Consider the following 21,299-nt stretch of genomic DNA (forward strand, 5'->3'; position numbering starts at 1 on the left):
TTACACATGAAGTATGGCTATATTAAACTACTAATTACACATTAAGTATGGCTATATTAAACTACTAATTACACATGAAGTATGGCTATATTAAACTACTAATCGCACATGAAGTATGACTATATTAAACTACTAATTACACATGAAGTATGACTATATTAAACTACAAATAACACATAAAGTGTGTCTATATTAAACTACTAATTACACATGAAGTATGACTATATTAAACTACTAATTACACATGAAGTATGACTATATTAAACTACAAATTACACATAAAGTATGGCTATATTAAATTACTAATTACACATGAGGTACGACTATATTAAACTACTAATTACACATGAAGTATGACTATATTAAACTAATAATTACACATGAAGTATGTCTATATTAAACTACTAATTACACATGAAGTATGACTATATTAAACTACAAATTACACATAAAGTATGGTTATATTAAACTACTAATTACACATGAAGTATGACTATATTAAACTACTAATTACACATGAAGTATGACTATATTAAACTACTAATTACACATGAAGTATGACTATATTAACCTAATAATTACACATGAAGTATGTCTATATTAAACTACTAATTACACATGAAGTATGACTATATTAAACTACAGATTACACATAAAGTATGGTTATATTAAACGACTAATTACACATGATGTATGACTATATTAAACTACTAATTACACATGAAGTATGACTATATTAAACTACTAATTACACAGAAAGTATGGTTATATTAAACTACTAATTACAAATGAAGTATGACTATATTAAACTACTAATTACACATAAAGTATGGTTATATTAAACTACTAATTACACATGAAGTATGACTATATTAAACTACTAAATACACATAAAGTATGGTTATATTAAACTACTAATTACACATGAAGTATGGCTATATTAAACTACTAATTACACATGAAGTATGTCTATATTAAACTACTAATTAAACATGAAGTATGGCTATATTAAACTACTAATTACACATGAAGTATGACTATATTAAACTACTAATTACACATGAAGTATGACTATATTAAACTAATAATTACACATGAAGTATGTCTATATTAAACTACTAATTACACATGAAGTATGACTATATTAAACTACTAATTACACATGAAGTATGACTATATTAAACTACTAATTACACATGAAGTATGACTATATTAAACTAATAATTACACATGAAGTATGTCTATATTAAACTAATAATTACACATGAAGTATGACTATATTAAACTACAAATTACACATAAAGTATGGTTATATTAAACTACTAATTAAACATGAAGTATGACTATATTAAACTACTAATTACACATGAAGTATGACTATATTAAACTACTAATTACACATGAAGTATGACTATATTAAACTAATAATTACACATGAAGTATGTCTATATTAAACTACTAATTACACATGAAGTATGGCTATATTAAACTACTAATTACACATTAAGTATGGCTATATTAAACTACTAATTACACATGAAGTATGGCTATATTAAACTACTAATCACACATGAAGTATGACTATATTAAACTACTAATTACACATGAAGTTTGACTATATTAAACTACAAATTACACATAAAGTATGGTTATATTAAACTACTAATTACACATAAAGTATGGTTATATTAAACTACTAATTACACATGAAGTATGACTATATTAAACTACTAATTACACATGAAGTATGTCTATATTAAACTACTAATTACACATGAAGTATGACTATATTAAACTACACATTACACATAAAGTATGTCTATATTAAACTACTAATTACACATGAAGTATGACTATATTAAACTACAAATTACACATAAAGTATGGTTATATTAAACTACTAATTACACATGAAGTATGACTATATTAAACTACTAATTACACATGAAGTATGACTATATTAAACTACTAATTACACATGAAGTATGACTATATTAAACTAATAATTACACATGAAGTATGTCTATATTAAACTACTAAATACACATGAAATATGGCTATATTAAACTACTAATTGCACATGAAGTATGACTATATTAAACTACTAATTACACATGAAGTATGGCTATATTAAAGTACTAATTACACATGAAGTATGTCTATATTAAACTACTAATTACACATTAAGTATGACTATATTAAACTACAAATTACACATAAAGTATGACTATATTAAACTACTAATTACACATGAAGTATGACTATATTAAACTACTAATTACACATGAAGTATGACTATATTAAACTACTAATTACACATGAAGTATGACTATATTAAACTACTAATTACACATGAAGTATGACTATATTAAACTAATAATTACACATGAAGTATGTCTATATTAAACTACTAATTACACATGAAGTATGACTATATTAAACTAATAATTACACATGAAGTATGGCTATATTAAACTACTAAATACACATGAAGTATGGCTATATTAAACTACTAATCACACATGAAGTATGACTATATTAAACTACTAATTACACATGAAGTATGACTATATTAAACTACAAATTACACATAAAGTATGGTTATATTAAACTACTAATTACGCATAAAGTATGGTTATATTAAACTACTAATTACACATGAAGTATGACTATATTAAATTACTAATCACACATGAAGTATGACTATATTAAACTACTAATTACACATGAAGTATGACTATATTAAACTACAAATTACACATGAAGTATATCTATATTAAACTACTAATTACACATGAAGTATGGCTATATTAAACTACTAATTACACATTAAGTATGGCTATATTAAACTACTAATTACACATGAAGTATGGCTATATTAAACTACTAATCGCACATGAAGTATGACTATATTAAACTACTAATTACACATGAAGTATGACTATATTAAACTACAAATAACACATAAAGTGTGTCTATATTAAACTACTAATTACACATGAAGTATGACTATATTAAACTACTAATTACACATGAAGTATGACTATATTAAACTACAAATTACACATAAAGTATGGCTATATTAAATTACTAATTACACATGAGGTACGACTATATTAAACTACTAATTACACATGAAGTATGACTATATTAAACTAATAATTACACATGAAGTATGTCTATATTAAACTACTAATTACACATGAAGTATGACTATATTAAACTACAAATTACACATAAAGTATGGTTATATTAAACTACTAATTACACATGAAGTATGACTATATTAAACTACTAATTACACATGAAGTATGACTATATTAAACTACTAATTACACATGAAGTATGACTATATTAACCTAATAATTACACATGAAGTATGTCTATATTAAACTACTAATTACACATGAAGTATGACTATATTAAACTACAGATTACACATAAAGTATGGTTATATTAAACGACTAATTACACATGATGTATGACTATATTAAACTACTAATTACACATGAAGTATGACTATATTAAACTACTAATTACACATAAAGTATGGTTATATTAAACTACTAATTACAAATGAAGTATGACTATATTAAACTACTAATTACACATAAAGTATGGTTATATTAAACTACTAATTACACATGAAGTATGACTATATTAAACTACTAAATACACATAAAGTATGGTTATATTAAACTACTAATTACACATGAAGTATGACTATATTAAACTATTAATTACACATGAAGTATGGCTATATTAAACTACTAATTACACATGAACTATGGCTATATTAAACTACTAATTACACATTTAGTATGGCTATATTAAACTACTAATTACACATGAAGTATGACTATATTAAACTACTAATCACACATGAAGTATGACTATATTAAACTACTAATTACACATGAAGTATGACTATATTAAACTACAAATTACACATAAAGTATGGTTATATTAAACTACTAATTACACATAAAGTATGGTTATATTAAACTACTAATTACACATGAAGTATGACTATATTAAACTACTAATTACACATGAAGTATGACTATATTAAACTACTAATTACACATGAAGTATGACTATATTAAACTAATAATTACACATGAAGTATATCTATATTAAGCTACTAATTACACATGAAGTATGGCTATATTAAACTACTAATCGCACATGAAGTATGACTCTATTAAACTACTAATTACACATGAAGTAGGACTATATTAAACTACAAATTACACATAAAGTATGTCTATATTAAACTACTAATTACACATGAAGTATGACTATATTAAAATACAAATTACACATAAAGTATGGTTATATTAAACTACTAATTACACATGAAGTATGACTATATTAAACTACTAATTACACATGAAGTATGACTATATTAAACTACTAATTACACATGAAGTATGACTATATTAAACTACTAAATACACATAAAGTATGGTTATATTAAACTGCTAATTACACATGAAGTATGACTATATTAAACTATTAATTACACATGAAGTATGGCTATATTAAATTACTAGTTACACATGAAGTATGACTATATTAAACTACTAATTACACATTTAGTATGGCTATATTAAACTACTAATTACACATGAAGTATGACTATATTAAACTACTAATCACACATGAAGTATGACTATATTAAACTACTAATTACACATGAAGTATGACTATATTAAATTACAAATTACACATAAAGTATGGTTATATTAAACTACTAATTACACATAAAGTATGGTTATATTAAACTACTAATTACACATGAAGTATGACTATATTAAACTACTAATTACACATGAAGTATGACTATATTAAACTACTAATTACACATGAAGTATGACTATATTAAACTAATAATTACACATGAAGTATATCTATATTAAGCTACTAATTACACATGAAGTATGTCTATATTAAACTACTAATCGCACATGAAGTATGACTATATTAAACTACTAATTACACATGAAGTAGGACTATATTAAACTACAAATTACACATAAAGTATGTCTATATTAAACTACTAATTACACATGAAGTATGACTATATTAAAATACAAATTACACATAAAGTATGGTTATATTAAACTACTAATTACACATGAAGTATGACTATATTAAACTACTAATTACACATGAAGTATGACTATATTAAACTACTAATTACACATGAAGTATGACTATATTAAACTACTAAATACACATAAAGTATGGTTATATTAAACTGCTAATTACACATGAAGTATGACTATATTAAACTATTAATTACACATGAAGTATGGCTATATTAAATTACTAGTTACACATGAAGTATGACTATATTAAACTACTAATTACACATGAAGTATGGCTATATTAAACTAATAATTACACATGAAGTATGACTTTATTAAACTACTAATTACACATGAAGTATGGTTATATTAAACTACTAATTACACATGAAGTATGACTATATTAAACTACTAATTACACATAAAGTATGGTTATATTAAACTACTAATTACACATGAAGTATGACTATATTAAACTACTAATTACACATAAAGTACGGTTATATTAAACTACTAATTACACATGAAGTATGACTATATTAAACTACTAATTACACATAAAGTACGGCTATATTAAACTACTAATTACAATGAAGTATGACTATGTTAAACTACTAATTACACATGAAATATGACTATATTAAACTAATAATTACACATGAAGTATGACTATATTAAACTACTAACTACACATGATGTATGACTATATTAAACTACTAATTACACATAAAATATGGCTATATTAAACTACTAATTACACATAAAGTATGGCTATATTAAACTACTAATTACAATGAAGTATGACTATGTTAAACTACTAATTACACATGAAATATGACTATATTAAACTAATAATTACACATGAAGTATGACTATATTAAACTACTAACTACACATGATGTATGACTATATTAAACTACTAATTACACATAAAGTACGGTTATATTAAACTACTAATTACACATGAAGTATGACTATATTAAACTACTAATTACACATAAAGTACGGCTATATTAAACTACTAATTACAATGAAGTATGACTATGTTAAACTACTAATTACACATGAAATATGACTATATTAAACTAATAATTACACATGAAGTATGACTATATTAAACTACTAACTACACATGATGTATGACTATATTAAACTACTAATTACACATAAAATATGGCTATATTAAACTACTAATTACACATAAAGTATGGCTATATTAAACTACTAATTACAATGAAGTATGACTATGTTAAACTACTAATTACACATGAAATATGACTATATTAAACTAATAATTACACATGAAGTATGACTATATTAAACTACTAACTACACATGATGTATGACTATATTAAACTACTAATTACACATAAAATATGGCTATATTAAACTACTAATTACACATAAAGTATGGCTATATTAAACTACTAATTACAATGAAGTATGACTATGTTAAACTACTAATTACACATGAAATATGACTATATTAAACTAATAATTACACATGAAGTATGACTATATTAAACTACTAACTACACATGATGTATGACCATATTAAACTACTAATTACACATAAAGTACGGTTATATTAAACTACTAATTACACATGAAGTATGACTATATTAAACTACTAATTACACATAAAGTACGGCTATATTAAACTACTAATTACAATGAAGTATGACTATGTTAAACTACTAATTACACATGAAATATGACTATATTAAACTAATAATTACACATGAAGTATGACTATATTAAACTACTAACTACACATGATGTATGACTATATTAAACTACTAATTACACATAAAATATGGCTATATTAAACTACTAATTACACATAAAGTATGGCTATATTAAACTACTAATTACAATGAAGTATGACTATGTTAAACTACTAATTACACATGAAATATGACTATATTAAACTAATAATTACACATGAAGTATGACTATATTAAACTACTAACTACACTTGATGTATGACTATATTAAACTACCAATTACACATAAAATATGGCTATATTAAACTACTAATTACACATGAAGTATGTCTATATTAAACTACTAATTACACATGAAGTATGACTATGTTAAACTACTAATTACACATGAAATATGACTATATTAAACTAATAATTACACATGAAGTATGACTATATTAAACTACTAACTACACATGAAGTATGACTATATTAAACTACTAATTACACGTGAAGTATGACTATATTAAACTAATAATTACACATGAAGTATGTATATATTAAACTACTAATTACACATGAAGTAAAACTATATTAAACTACTGAATACACATAAAGTATGGCTATATTAAACTACTAATTACACATGAAGCATGACTATATTAAACTACTAATTACACATGAAGTATGACTATATTAAACTACTAATTACACATGAAGTATGACTATATTAAACTACTAATTACACATGAAGTATGACTATATTAAACTACTAATTGCACATGAAGTATGACTATATTAAACTACTAATTACACATGATCTATGCTATCTAAAATGAGTATAAGCAATCAAAAATATTTTGTGAAAGTCCTAAAAGCTGATACAAAAAAAACTGGTGGTAAATTTTACTAAAATATAAGTAAAGTAAAATAATAAAAGCATAAGGGAATTAACCGTTGAACTTTCACAAAACATAATGTACATGTAGTCTTAAATTTTGAATAAACTTTTAATTAGTATACTTACTAATCTAGGCAGTGAATATGAGTCTAAAGGGAGACTCTAGTCGTGTATATATGATTTGCTGCCTTTACCTTTAACTTCAGTAGAGTTAGAAGTGAATGTGTCACAAGGTCATCTGATCAGATGGCTAGGTCTACGCATAACTCAAAAAACGTGACGTAAAAAATAACATTGTTTAGATTGAATATACAAGTGTCCTCACTGTTTGGACTAAGTCAGGTAAATTTGTTACTGGATAATGCAATGATACAAGAATAATTGTAAACCAACGGTTCTTAGCCTGCCAACGTTGCTACATATTTGCTAACCTCTCAACAAGCACAAACAATTTCCAAAGAACTCCATGTGCATTTGCTGCGTTGCACTCAAGTGTTTTGCACTCTGGATACCGACACCAATATGTTCTGCTCAAATGGCACAATTAAAAAATTCTTCCGAGAAGCTGCTATATAAAATATTCAAAATAAACCTGTAGACTCTTTCTACAACCAATTAAATGTTAACTTAACTTTAGTCAACAAAAGCTAAGGCAGATACAGAGATGTTAACACAAACAAAGCATCATAGATATTGTATTCACTTGCAACATATGACTACTAGCTCAGTACCACAGAAATATTAGCTGTCTACAAATTTAAAAAGTAAACAGATGTTTGCACAGTAGTGTGTCCGTGCGTGTTAGTTTTTCCTTGTGCGTACATGCATGCACACATTCATATTTGTACACAGGCATTTTTTGTCTATGCTTGTTTGTGCATGCATGTATGTATGCGTGCGTTTAAGAATGTTTGTATGCGTGTTTGTGCATGCGTGTTTGTGTGTATGTGTACGAATGGGCCTGTGAGCATGTGTGTACCTGTGTGTGGGTAGGTGCAAGCTTGCGTGTACGAGTGCTTTTGTGTGTGTATGATTGTGCACGTTTATTCCAGGGTGTGAGTGTGTGCATGCATGCATATCTGTAAGTGTATGCATGCGTGTTTAGGTGTGTTTAGGTGTGTGTGTATGTGTGTGTTTAGGTGTGCGTGTGCGTGTGTGTGTGTGTGTGTGTGTGCGTGTGTGTGTGTGCATGTGCATGTGCATGTGTGTGTGTGTATACTTGTGTACATGCATTTGAATGTGTGTGTGTGTGTGAGTGTGTGCATGTGCACTAATGCTAATGTGTATGAATACAATTCTGCGTTTGAACATGCTCATGTCAAAGCTTTCACAAATGCTTGTGTTTGAGGGAGTGTGTGAGTGTGTGATTGTGTGATTGTGTATGAGTGTATGTGTGTATGTGTATATGTGTGTATGTGTGTATGTGTATGATTAGAAGTACTATGGTTTGGTATTGCTCCTACAGTAGGAAACAAATGTAAAAAAATTAGTGGAAAATATGAGATAATCTGCTATTAATTTTATGGTAATTGGAGCATAAACAGCACTTCTAAGCGGTTGCCTGAACTTTAAATGCCTGTGTAAAACTGTAACTAAACATTCAGCTGGGTTTTTATGGTTAATTTCTAGCTAGACTATGATACTATAAACTATTATTTCTATTATTTTATTATTAGTGGAAATATCTGATCTATGTTTGCTGCCTTGAAAGACATCACACCTATATTTAACGAACTTGAGCTATACCTCTTAAAGTGAATTTGCACAAAATCTTAGTAAATGCTATCAGAAAGTATCGGCGTTATTCTACCATAGGCAAAATTGTTTGATGATTGAGGTGATCTGACTCTCATGATGACTACTGATTCGCTTACTATCACATACTTTAACAACTTTAACAACCTAAATATCACAAATTTTAGCAGATTTGTTGATTATGACTCTTTTTCTTGAAAACAAAATTCCTTATCCCATAAGTTTGATTGGTCTATTTTTTATATTTTGGAAGTGTTTTTATTTACAAAAAGCCTGTTATAATTGAAAGTTATGATTTGTATTCTACATAAATATATAAGAATTTTGTACCAATTTCACTGCAGAAATTTAGTTGTCGAAACACATCACCTAAAAATTACCAGCTTAACATAACAAGCTACTGAGATGATATTGTACTACGTTTACAAAGAATACACAATCTCTATGTCTAATATAATAGTTTAAAAAAAGGAATATGTTTATTAACTAATAAAAGTTAATGTGTTACATTAGCTTTTCAGAATTTTTTTTGTTCAAGTAGTCAACAAAGCTATCCTGCCGGTCATGACAAATACTAGCCATAAAATAATATAAAATTTCACTCAAGTCTAATAACGTTGTATCTGTAGTAATTGATCTTATTACAACAGTTCCAACTCTTACAACTGACCTTGACATCAACATGGCACCACAAATCATTAAACAGCTTCATGAGCATTAAACAACAGCTGAACAAGGTGAATGATGTGGCTGATAAAATACACCAAATTTACGCTTCCTTTCTAAAGTCACAAAAGAGTGCCTGCTGCATCATTACTATGGAAATATGAAAGCCGTGTTTAGCGGTTCATCTATGCAAACATGGCGGTGCACCAACCTACTGGTAAAGCAAAGCTCAAAGCGTTGAGCTTGTTTCACCAGTATAAAGCTGAGTATGTTGCATGCTCGATATGTTTTAGCTAAGCAGACATCATCATTAAAACAACTTTATACTTACATTCAAGGTTGTGAGCGCTCCACCATACTAACTTATATGAACTGTCAGTCTACTGTGTTTATAGCACAGAATCACCCTAGTGCAAAACTCCCTGACGGACGAAGGATACAAGGCTAAAACCAGTAAACTATAATACAAGACTAATGCTTACACTCTCCTAGTAAAAGCTAAATACTACATGTAACATACACCTAAAAGAAAAACTTCTACCATGGAAGGAAAAATTAAAGGCCCTCCAGTAAGCCAAATTATGTGAAAGTATTTTACAACTTGCGGAAGGTGGTATGCAGACGTTGGATAAGAAAAACAGGTCAACTTTTTCCTTATGAACAAACTACCATGCTAAAAGACAAAAATGAGATATTGGCATGCTTTGCACAACAATTTGACCAAGTGTCTTTCATTATTTAATGTGTCTGGAATTCCACACACTTATATACTTGCATAACTTCGCATTGCTCTCTTAGCCGTTCATACTTTTAAAAGGACTACTTCAATAATTGTGTATAACACACCATTCCTTGATGGCTCTACTACTTCTACTTCCCTACTCTGCATCGGGTCAAAAAGGGTTCACGTTTTAGATGTCAGCAGTATAAAACTCTTTGTTAACTAATCTTCTACAAGAAAGCGATTTTAATCTTTGTAAACACAGTCTCAATAAAAACTTTATTGATTCCCTCAAAACAGCACTTTGTTTTTATCTAAATGAATGAACTATCTACTAACCAGGGCCCAGCACCCTGGCTAGCTATGATACTGCTCATCAGAGTCCTCATTGCACCTATTTTGGTCTATTTCACATTGTTATGTATTGTTTTCAAAATAAAAAACAAACAAACAAACTGTTGTTCAAGTGCCTAAAACTATAGATCAAAATTCATTAAAACCACTTCCAGTGATCACTGCATACAAGGAGCTAGATATTATCTCAAATTTAGTGGAACTCAAAAAGGAAACCCATTGGCAACATGATTTGTCAACAGTCCCCATCCTTAAAAAGGCACCATGAAGAAATGTGGCAATTGCAGAGGGTTCTCTCTTCTGTTCATTGCAAGAATGAGCTTAGCTCGTACCCTTCTGAAACAACTAGGTAATAAATTTCATTAGGTTCTACGAGAGAGCTAAAATGAATTCCGAAGAAATTGAAGTTCTATAGACATGATTTTCATTTTTTATAAAATTCAAGAGATTTGTATTGGGCATAGCATGGAGCTCTACATAGTACTGCTTTTATAAAAGCCTTTTATACTGGATCATCAGAAACTCTCTGAAATGTACTGCAAAAGTCAAGATACCTGGTAAAAGTAACTATGTAGGTTGATCAGAGCACCATACAATGGGATGCACACACATGTGGTTTATGATAGATACATTGTGATGACAGAAGGTAGCTGGGCCCTAGGCGAAAGAAAACCATCACAATCGGTTAGCTGTGCTTAAGCCAAAAAGATGATCGACCTCTCTGAGTTACTACGCACTTAGACAGGACCATCCAGACCAAGACAAGAAAACACTGAGCCAGCCCAAAACTTGGCCAGGAGCACGGTCGGCTGGTCGTTGGTTGCTAAGGGCAGCCGAGCCGACTACCAAGCCAGCAGGTAAAAAGTTGACCTGCTATTAGGCTGGCAGATAAAGAACTGACTTGCTACTAAGCCGGCAGATTATATACCGTCCCGTTACTGAGCCAGTAAAAAAATACCTTACTGCCATCGACTAGAACTTCCAGCAAAAAGATGCATAGACTGATAACGTAAACGATATATACAGAGCTCTTCAAGCAGAAGTTGGTGGCAAACGAAAAAGTCTTTTTACATGCAGTTTATAAACTCTTTATATACTCAATGTGGTTTGGTTTATTGTGAAGCGGTAACATGTTGCGGCGAATGCTTTACAAGATCAACTGAGTTTGTAGTAATGACAAGTGTCAAGCAGGGTTGTATCCTAACTCTTACACTTTTTTCATCTCCCTGGTTGCTGTACTTGATGCAGCTTTTGAGAATATACATCAAGGTGTGTACACACAGGCAAATATAGCGCATATATATTTAAGCTCTCCCATTTAAAAGCCAGCTCCCATCCCACCCATTATCTGGTTTGAGAGATGATAGTTGCTGATGACAGAGCATTGGTTGCTCGCACTTCTTCGGACATACAGTCTATACTGTACCACTTTGACATGACTGCATACCTGTTTATCTTAAAGAATAATATCAAGAAACTAAAGTGAATTTATCAATCAGCTATACATCTTTTTGTCTTCCAACAGCCTTCTTTGTCAATACAGAACTCCAGGTTTCTGGAATACTCAGTGGAGTATTCCAGAAATGCTGGAATACTCCACCAGTTGTTCAAGAGCAGTAGTAAAAATAAGAATGTAATAAAACGAGAGCTCTAAGCAAAGATTGGCAGAGTCAGCTCTGCTTTTGGCAAGCTCCAACAAAAGTTTAAAAGAAAACAAGCGGGTATTAGTCAAAGTGAAGTGTGAAGTGCAATGAGCAGTGGTTCTGTCAATGCTCTTATATGCTATAGAAACTTAGACAATACATTAAGTTCAAGTAAAAAAACTGCATGTTGTGTATTGAGACACATGAAATACATCATGAGCATCAAATGACAAATGACAAAATCACAGCTGCTCTGTACAAGTCTTGAAGCAGGCAAAGCAAACATTAATGGCTGACATCAGTTTTTGAAAGAAGTCGGAGATAGTTAGACAATATACAAAAAGTGGAAAAAGTAAACAAAGAGATGAGGTGTATGGAGATAAGGGGTGTAGAAATAGAGGGTAGATAAAGACGCCAGGACTCAGCACAAACAAAGGCTCAATGAGTGATCAATCAATGATGAGAAACAATGACCAAGAGAGAGGGTGAAAATATTTGATGATAATCAGGAAAAAATAGAAAAAGAAGTAACTTACAGAAACTAACGTATACTCGCAACTATGTGAAGATACATAAAATCATGAAAAGCCTGAATACATTATAAAGGTGTACCTCAGATTGACTTAAATTACAGTCAGGTCAATACAAACTCGTAGCAAATGACCGCTTGAAGCACACCTGAGTGAAAATCTATTGCCACACTAATATAGCGACAGTTCACTATTACACTTTGGTAAACAAAGCACTGCTGTATGCTCATTTTCATCTCCTTTCACTACAATATAGAGCATCAGCAAGTAAAAGCAGCTGCAGCGCAGTGTCAGCTCCTAATAATATTATTTATACCATCAGTGTTAGGAATACACTCTAGTATACCTATAAACACAGGTTTACAAACTTTACAACTAGTATTTCACTGGTATTCCTACACAACTCATAACTTGTGAGCAATATATTACAACTTGATATAGCCTGAGCCCAAGCTTATGAGCAATATAGTACAACTCGGTGTATCAGCCACCAGTAAGGCTACACAAATACCCTGAGCACAAGCTTTAAGGTATATTCAATTGTAAATGTAGTAGATAACTCTAGCTCTGATAGTAACAAATCCTTGTAACTGAGTAATATATAATATATGTACTTCATCATTAACAAGGGTGGCAAATCAAAGCTATTACATTTGCATAGAGAGGCAATAATTACGTACAGCATTTTGGAGCCTTAAGGTCACTTACTGTTGCCAACAATTTCTAACCAAGTAGTGTTTATACTATAAAAGCCATGATTAATAGGCTTTTAGCAGTTGCTTTCTTTTTACAAGGTAAGAAGATTTCTCAGTATTTCTTAAAACCTGTGTAACAAAGTTATGTATGCTCTGTGTATCTGTGACATCATTACTGAGTGAAGCCAATATTTAGGTAAAGATATTCAGAATTCTGATCTACTTTAATGCAAACACCTTTTAGACAGCTTGCCGATGACACGAACATAACTTATGTGGAGACTGAGGTTTGATTAACATTTGATATTGCAATGTATTTTTACTGACAATGTATAATAGTTTAATAATAAAATTTAGTTTTTATCTTTCTTTAATTACCTAAAACTACTAAAATCATATTGGACATGTTGTACACGGCCATAATAACTTTCTGATGCAATTAGATGACATTATAACTTCTTTAGAATTGTGTGTAAACCAGGCATTTGCTTCACCATCATTATTTGTGCTATTAGTTTTTAGAAAATAGCAAATATTAACAAAGCAGTCCTTACACATTCCGTAACAGCAATTTTCCTAACGCATTGGCATCTAATACTATTGTATAATTTTTAAGCTGACTAAAATTCACTTGATTGTAAATTATTTATCACATCATTTAACTCTCTAAATCCAAATGATTAGTTATTTACAGTAAACACCAAGACAGCTTGTAGTAAGACTCAATGTATTATTAACACAACTGACCCATGGTCATTATTTGGTGTAAAACTGTTCTGAGTAAATGTCACCTTGTGAGAATATAAGTTATATTACTTTATCATATAATTCAATCTTAAAATATATTCATATAGCATCATTTTGCTAAATACATATATTTAATTGTCAACCTTTACACTGTTCAATGTAATTGTAAATAAATTGCATTGATTTCCAGGTGCATTTCTGTAGACTGGGATGACAAAGCAATTTTGGATTTGTCTACACAACTTTTGTTCATAATGCTCGGGAAAATGTTTTTATACTTGATTTTTATCCAGAGAGGCAAGGCATAACTTAACAAACAGAAAATACAAAAAAATATAGCCAAAGTGGACTTAGACAATGACCAACAGGACCAGAAAATAAAATATTGCATATGGTGAGCCAAACGGTTTCAAAACTCACTGTGTTTGATTTGATCAACAGACGCCACTCCTTATGATTATAGGCAAGGTCAAAAGCTTATATCAAATCAGACATACGGTAGTAAAATACTATGTTCCCTATCTTATTAACAAATGAATGAATATCTTCTTGCCTGGTGTAGAGACTAGACCTTGACTCATTTGCTTCAAGAAAGTTCGTCTGTTGAAACGTTCTTGCACAGCCTCTGGCAAAGATTGGTAGCCCATGTACCCAACATATGCGAAAAACCTAGTTCATGTCTTGTTCCCTTACACTACATTAAAAAATTTATATTGCATATATTTTAACACTGCCATGTTCATCTTCTGCGCAAAAAAGTAACTTTACCACAAATGTAACAGAAGTTGTCCGCTCTGGTCACTCAACTAATAGGCATATAGCAGAGTTTTACTATAGGTATAAACATGAAGTAGACAAGAGAAGTGACAGCCAGCCATCGGTCCATAACCCTATTTTCTATAACACCCACACCCACATTTAATACATGTGAATGTGGGTTTGGGTGTACACATGTAATACATAGAGTAATACATGTATATTACTATAAATATGTATATACAATTACTAGTTGAGACTTTACTGATATAGTGCTCAAAGTTGTTCACCGAGCCTGTATAAACTAGTCATAACCGAGTCATAAACTATTGCTAAATATTTTTCTATTTTTTCTATTTATATACATGTACATGTATGTATATATAAATGCAAACATATATACATTACATATACATGTATATACATAATTACATATATATATCTATATATGTCTATATATATATAAATATATATATATATATAGATATATCAATATATATATATATGTATATATATATAAATATATATATATATACATATATATATATATATATATATATATATATACATATATATATATATATATATATATATATATAGATATATATACATGTATATATATATATGTAATTATGATAGATAAAAGCGCTAGTTTTAAAAACATTATGAAGAAACAGTACTCAATACACTCTGTGTAGAGTGAACTATAGTATAATTTACAATATGAAGAGTACTTAGCTGTTAGTAATCATGACTGATCTGTTTTAAGCAGACATGGTTTTGCTCTCATTAGATGGTAAGTTAAAATCTGCACCGCGAAATGGCTACTAGTAAATGTAGAAGTGACTAATCAATCGAATCTCATTGGATAATGGGTAATCGCCATCAACCGACGAAAATGCCCAAGTTGTTCCCTCGTTCAAATGACTAAGCAGATAACTCTTAGAAAGCCTTCATAATGTTGCAAATTCATTTTTTTTATTTAACGTGCATGAGTCTTGTTTACAGACAATCATAAACTTTTAGAAAACGCAAAAGTTAAATTTTTTGCTCGTGTTTGAATAGGCTTTACATAGCTTAACTTTTTTGTAATTTAGCAGTATGTGCTGCCATTTAATTTTTTAGTCTACAAATATACTTTAAAAGATGACTGTTCAAAACAGATTGGTTATAATTACTAACAACTAAATTCTTATACATTGTACATCTTGTACATTATACTATAATTCGCGCTACACATAGCGTAGAGTGAATTATAGTATAATGCATTGTATATATTAAACTATGATAAATACAATATAAAATATACTCTATGTATATTTATGATATTGTACATACTACATGTATAATATTAATTATACATACTATATAATATACAATATATACTGTAGTTTGTAAAACTAAATATTACACTTATTAAATATATATGATTAATTACAACTAGAGTACTACCGTATTATAAGCTAATACAGTAAAGTTATACTAAAATTTTTTTACAAAAAAAATTGGGTTTTACAAAAACTTAGAGCTAACAGTAATAGTTATGGAAAATAGTTACACTCACCTTTGCTGCTACTGTGCTTGTCATGACTGTCTGGCTGCTACTAAAGTTTAAAATGGTGACTCTTTTCCATCATCTTGTATATATATGCCTATAGCTATTAACCATATGAAAAAGTGTATTTGTATATCTACAGTATATCCTTGAGATGTACTCACAATTTAATTTTGAACAGACAAAACTTAACTAAGACAATTACACAATTTTTGGGAATTGTTTTCCATTTCCTTATTGTACATATATTACTTCATTACTTTTTTAAACTTAGCTGGTTCACAGCTGACTCTATAGTATTTTACTGAGTGTTGTAAAAGGGGCATTGAACAATCAAAATACACTTGCTGATATAAATATGTTTCCTCAAACTGCTGACAAATTGAAAACTATTTTGTTTGCTGATGATACTAACTTATTTTATACCGCTAAAACTTGCAATAAATATATAACTATAATAAACAAAGAGTTAGACTGATAACCAATTGGTGTGACCAAAACAAACTAAACTTGGATTTTAGTTATCTAATTAGTTAAAAAATAATTTAATAGTTATTTAAAAACCTCAAAACAAATTTCGATTAACAAAAAACATTTCCATGAATGGAAAAAACATACCAATGATAGTATACTAAACTTGTCCAGACACATAGGACTATTGAAAAAAACAACTGCGACAATGCTTGGGCCTTATTTACCAGGCCTCATTGATCTTACCATAAAAGCCTTTTTTGCTTTCATAAAATACTCTAATGAACAGTAAAATATTTTATTGCATAGAATAATGGAGGAATTGTCTAATGAGCTACTTAAACAAATTTTTGGTCATTTAGAAACAATTGCTTAGAATAATATATCATAAAAACTCTTATTTTCCATCAACTTATTTGTTTAAAGGATTTCATGTTTTGCTTATACAACAACCACACCAACAGAGAACTGAGAATATGATTACTAAGAATATGTCTTTTAGTTTGTATGCGATTTAAATCTCAAACTAACTTGTCAACTCATTACAACACTGTTCATTCCTTATTTTCATTACCTCTTCCATCCTCCTCCTGTACGGGGCCATAGACAGGTTGCCTATCGTGTGTCATCAGCATGGAATTCTTTGTTAATTTGGCTAAAGAAAATCTTTGGTGGTTTTAGAGCTGCTTAGAATAAGTAATTGCTGAACTCCCTTGAGTAGATTTGTTCTGATTTTTTTGCTTAGACAACAATGTTTTCTTCATTAACAATCACATTTGTTAACTCGGGCTCTCCGCCTCGCATAGCCATGCTACTACTCTTATTGGCCTTCATTGCACCTTACTGCTTTCATCTTGTTATGTTATGGTTTAATGTATATGAAACAAACAAACTCATACAAAGCTGGAATATTTGTTGTCATTGTACAATGATATGTAAAAATGACTCTGTAATAATACATAATCACAACTAAGAACCAACAGTATGTGGATATTATAAGAGTAAGCAGACATAGAACAAAGAATGATCTAATTATCATGTATGAACATGTCCTTCCTGCTAAAATATAAATGTGATTTATTACTCCCTGGTCTAGAATAATTTCTCTATTACCCTGAAAGTTATAACAAACTTTTGTACAACTCAAATTAATATTTTTTTGGTTCAAATAAGCAACGATAAGGATAATAAACTATAGCAATCTCTAATAAAACTAAGATGAAGTGAGCTGTTCATATTGTCTCTCTATTTCTTCTCTACCTGCTACTTATTCACGCAACATAAACTATTCACAGATGTTTTGAAGAGAAGGAGTGGTTTCCTCCTGTACAACTGGATCATAAAGGGCATTGTGTACTGTAGTTGTGTTAGGTTCCATTCTTGTCCTGAAGCATAAATAATGCATTTCAAGGAACCTGAAAATTTTCAGTAATTTTTCAAGAAAAATACTACATTACGTGGTAATGCTAGATAATAATTTATTTATCAGTCTAAATATATTAAAAATTTAGTACAAATAAAGTACAATTAGACATTTTATGACTAAAACCAACTGAGTAAATTTATGCAACACCTACTATGCTGCTTTTGTGCAATCATATAATAATAATTAGATCACAGCCAACTTGTGTTTGTATTCTTAAATTGGGTTTGGCATTATTTGCAGTAATAAAGGTCAATAGTCTCTAGACAATGTTGTATTGCCAAAAAAACTTAATATACTATAGAAAGTATTTACCTCTTTCTAAAGATTAAGTACAGTAAGGCCATGATGATGATGATGCAAACCAACAACACACCAGATATGCAGATTATCAGAACCATCAGGTTAGTAGGTTGAGTTGATTGACTCTCTGATCTTACTTTTTTAAAAACATTAGTTTCTGATGTTGGCATGCTCAGTTGGTTCACAACTACAAGCAAATTGAGCAAATTAAACATATTTTGTTACATTTGTTAGTTTTACTAGCATTAATGTACAGTATGCTGATATACAGCAACAACTACTGAGCACTCATTAATTACTGTAATTTATGACAAAAACGTTCAAAATTTATGTTTTATATCTGGCTGCTGAAAATACTTATTGTTTTGAAAGCTTTAGCTAATTACTTGCAATTCATTGATAAACTAAAAAAATGGAAGCCAATTTCGCTACAATAGACATGTTTGCTCACAAATTTTCTTGGAATACCGTTTAGTTCAACTATGAGTACATAAACAATACAAAAAAATGTTTGATATAGACCTAGTAAGTCCAGTTAATCGAAAATAATTATAAGCTTTCGTCAATTTTAACATTTTCATAAACATGACGCTTTTAATGCGAGCAGAACTAAAAGTTGTCAATTGATGAGTAAACCAGAGGCTTTAGCAGCATTTCCTGAACAGTATCTGTGCACACTAAATCAAACCAACACTTGTGAGTCAAAATCCTCACCACAAATATATTGTATGATCAGTTGAGTAATAGCCATAAATGTTAACTAAGCAACCATAGATATCAGATTAATATAGACCAATAGAAGAAGACCACATACCAAATGTTATTGGAGAGATGGATTATACTAAACACAAAGTTGTGCAAGTTGATACAGCTTGAAGTCGCAAAATAACTCTGGCAAAACCAATCAAAATGAATCTCATATCAAATGAACAAAAATTCGTTGAAAAGCCTTAAAAAAGTGTAGCACACTAATTAAAATTATTGGTTAACCTTTTGCTCACTGGAAATTGGACCTACAGAGATGAGAAAGTCCTCAACGATTTACAATACAACACATTTACAGGATATTCAGCTTTTTTCAATGTAGAATAAGGAAATCACTTCACTAATAAAAAGTTTCATTACCTTGAATTTCTTGATCCAAAGTACAGTTAGGAGTAGGACTCCATTCTTGGTTCGACTGACATGTTATGTATTTAGAATCGTTAGTAGTGTAACCAGGTAGACATTCAAAAGAGGCTATCTGACCAAACCTTGTCTCAGCAATGAAAACTAATTCAGCTTTTTCTGGAACTGTAGGCCAATCACAAGATATTGCTACAACAGTAAAACATATATGTACAACATCAGTGAAAAATACAGTTATCCGAATCTGTAATATTTAAAAGGTTTAAATCATTAATTGTGTTTACACAAGTCAAGAATCTTTCTTACTTTGGACTAATTTAGCAGTGTTTACTGCTAAAGTAGAGAGTTCAACAGAACATTAAATCACAGCAGGTTTCACAACTTTACAACAAATTTAAATCATAAGACAAAAAACTATTAAAATGATGAAAAGTTAAATACTGCTAAGAAAAACTTGATATCTGGAAATATTACAATGTGCAAAATAAACAATTTAAATCTACATGAGCGTTGATACATACATACCAATAAAACTGCAGTTTTACAGCCAAAAAATATCTACTGAATTTTCAAGTGAAAACTGTTTTCGGTTTGCTCAAACCATCATGACGTGAATAATTTTCGCAAAGAGTCGAAACGAAAGCTAAAAAACTATGTGTATGCTGAATATTTAAAAAATTGTAGAATAATCAAAATTTTTATTGTAATCCTTTCCTGCCAGAATGCTAAAAAATGCTTTCAACCATTCAAAAATAATAATCTGCAACATTTTTGGAATTTTTCGATAAGGGTTTAAAAAAATCAGATAGTTCATGCGCAAAGTGCAAAAAAAAGATAAATCTAAAACATTAT

The 21,299-nt window shown here is 29.5% G+C and overlaps 1 protein-coding gene across 1 annotated transcript in view; it reads right to left on the reverse strand.

The window, feature by feature from the left end:
* Window positions 1-21,299, reverse strand: part of LOC137388341 (sushi, von Willebrand factor type A, EGF and pentraxin domain-containing protein 1-like) — a 99,307-nt gene that overhangs the window by 69,661 nt on the left and 8,347 nt on the right. Inside the window, exons 8-9 of the mRNA XM_068074828.1 lie at window positions 20,445-20,636; window positions 18,168-18,248 (exon numbers count right to left, since the gene is read on the reverse strand). Of these exons, the coding sequence (XP_067930929.1) occupies window positions 18,168-18,248; window positions 20,445-20,636 (273 nt within the window). The remainder of the gene's footprint in view (window positions 1-18,167; window positions 18,249-20,444; window positions 20,637-21,299) is intronic.

The sequence above is a fragment of the Watersipora subatra genome, chromosome 2, assembly GCF_963576615.1.
Source record: "Watersipora subatra chromosome 2, tzWatSuba1.1, whole genome shotgun sequence".
NCBI classification, from domain to species: Eukaryota; Metazoa; Bryozoa; class Gymnolaemata; order Cheilostomatida; family Watersiporidae; genus Watersipora; species Watersipora subatra.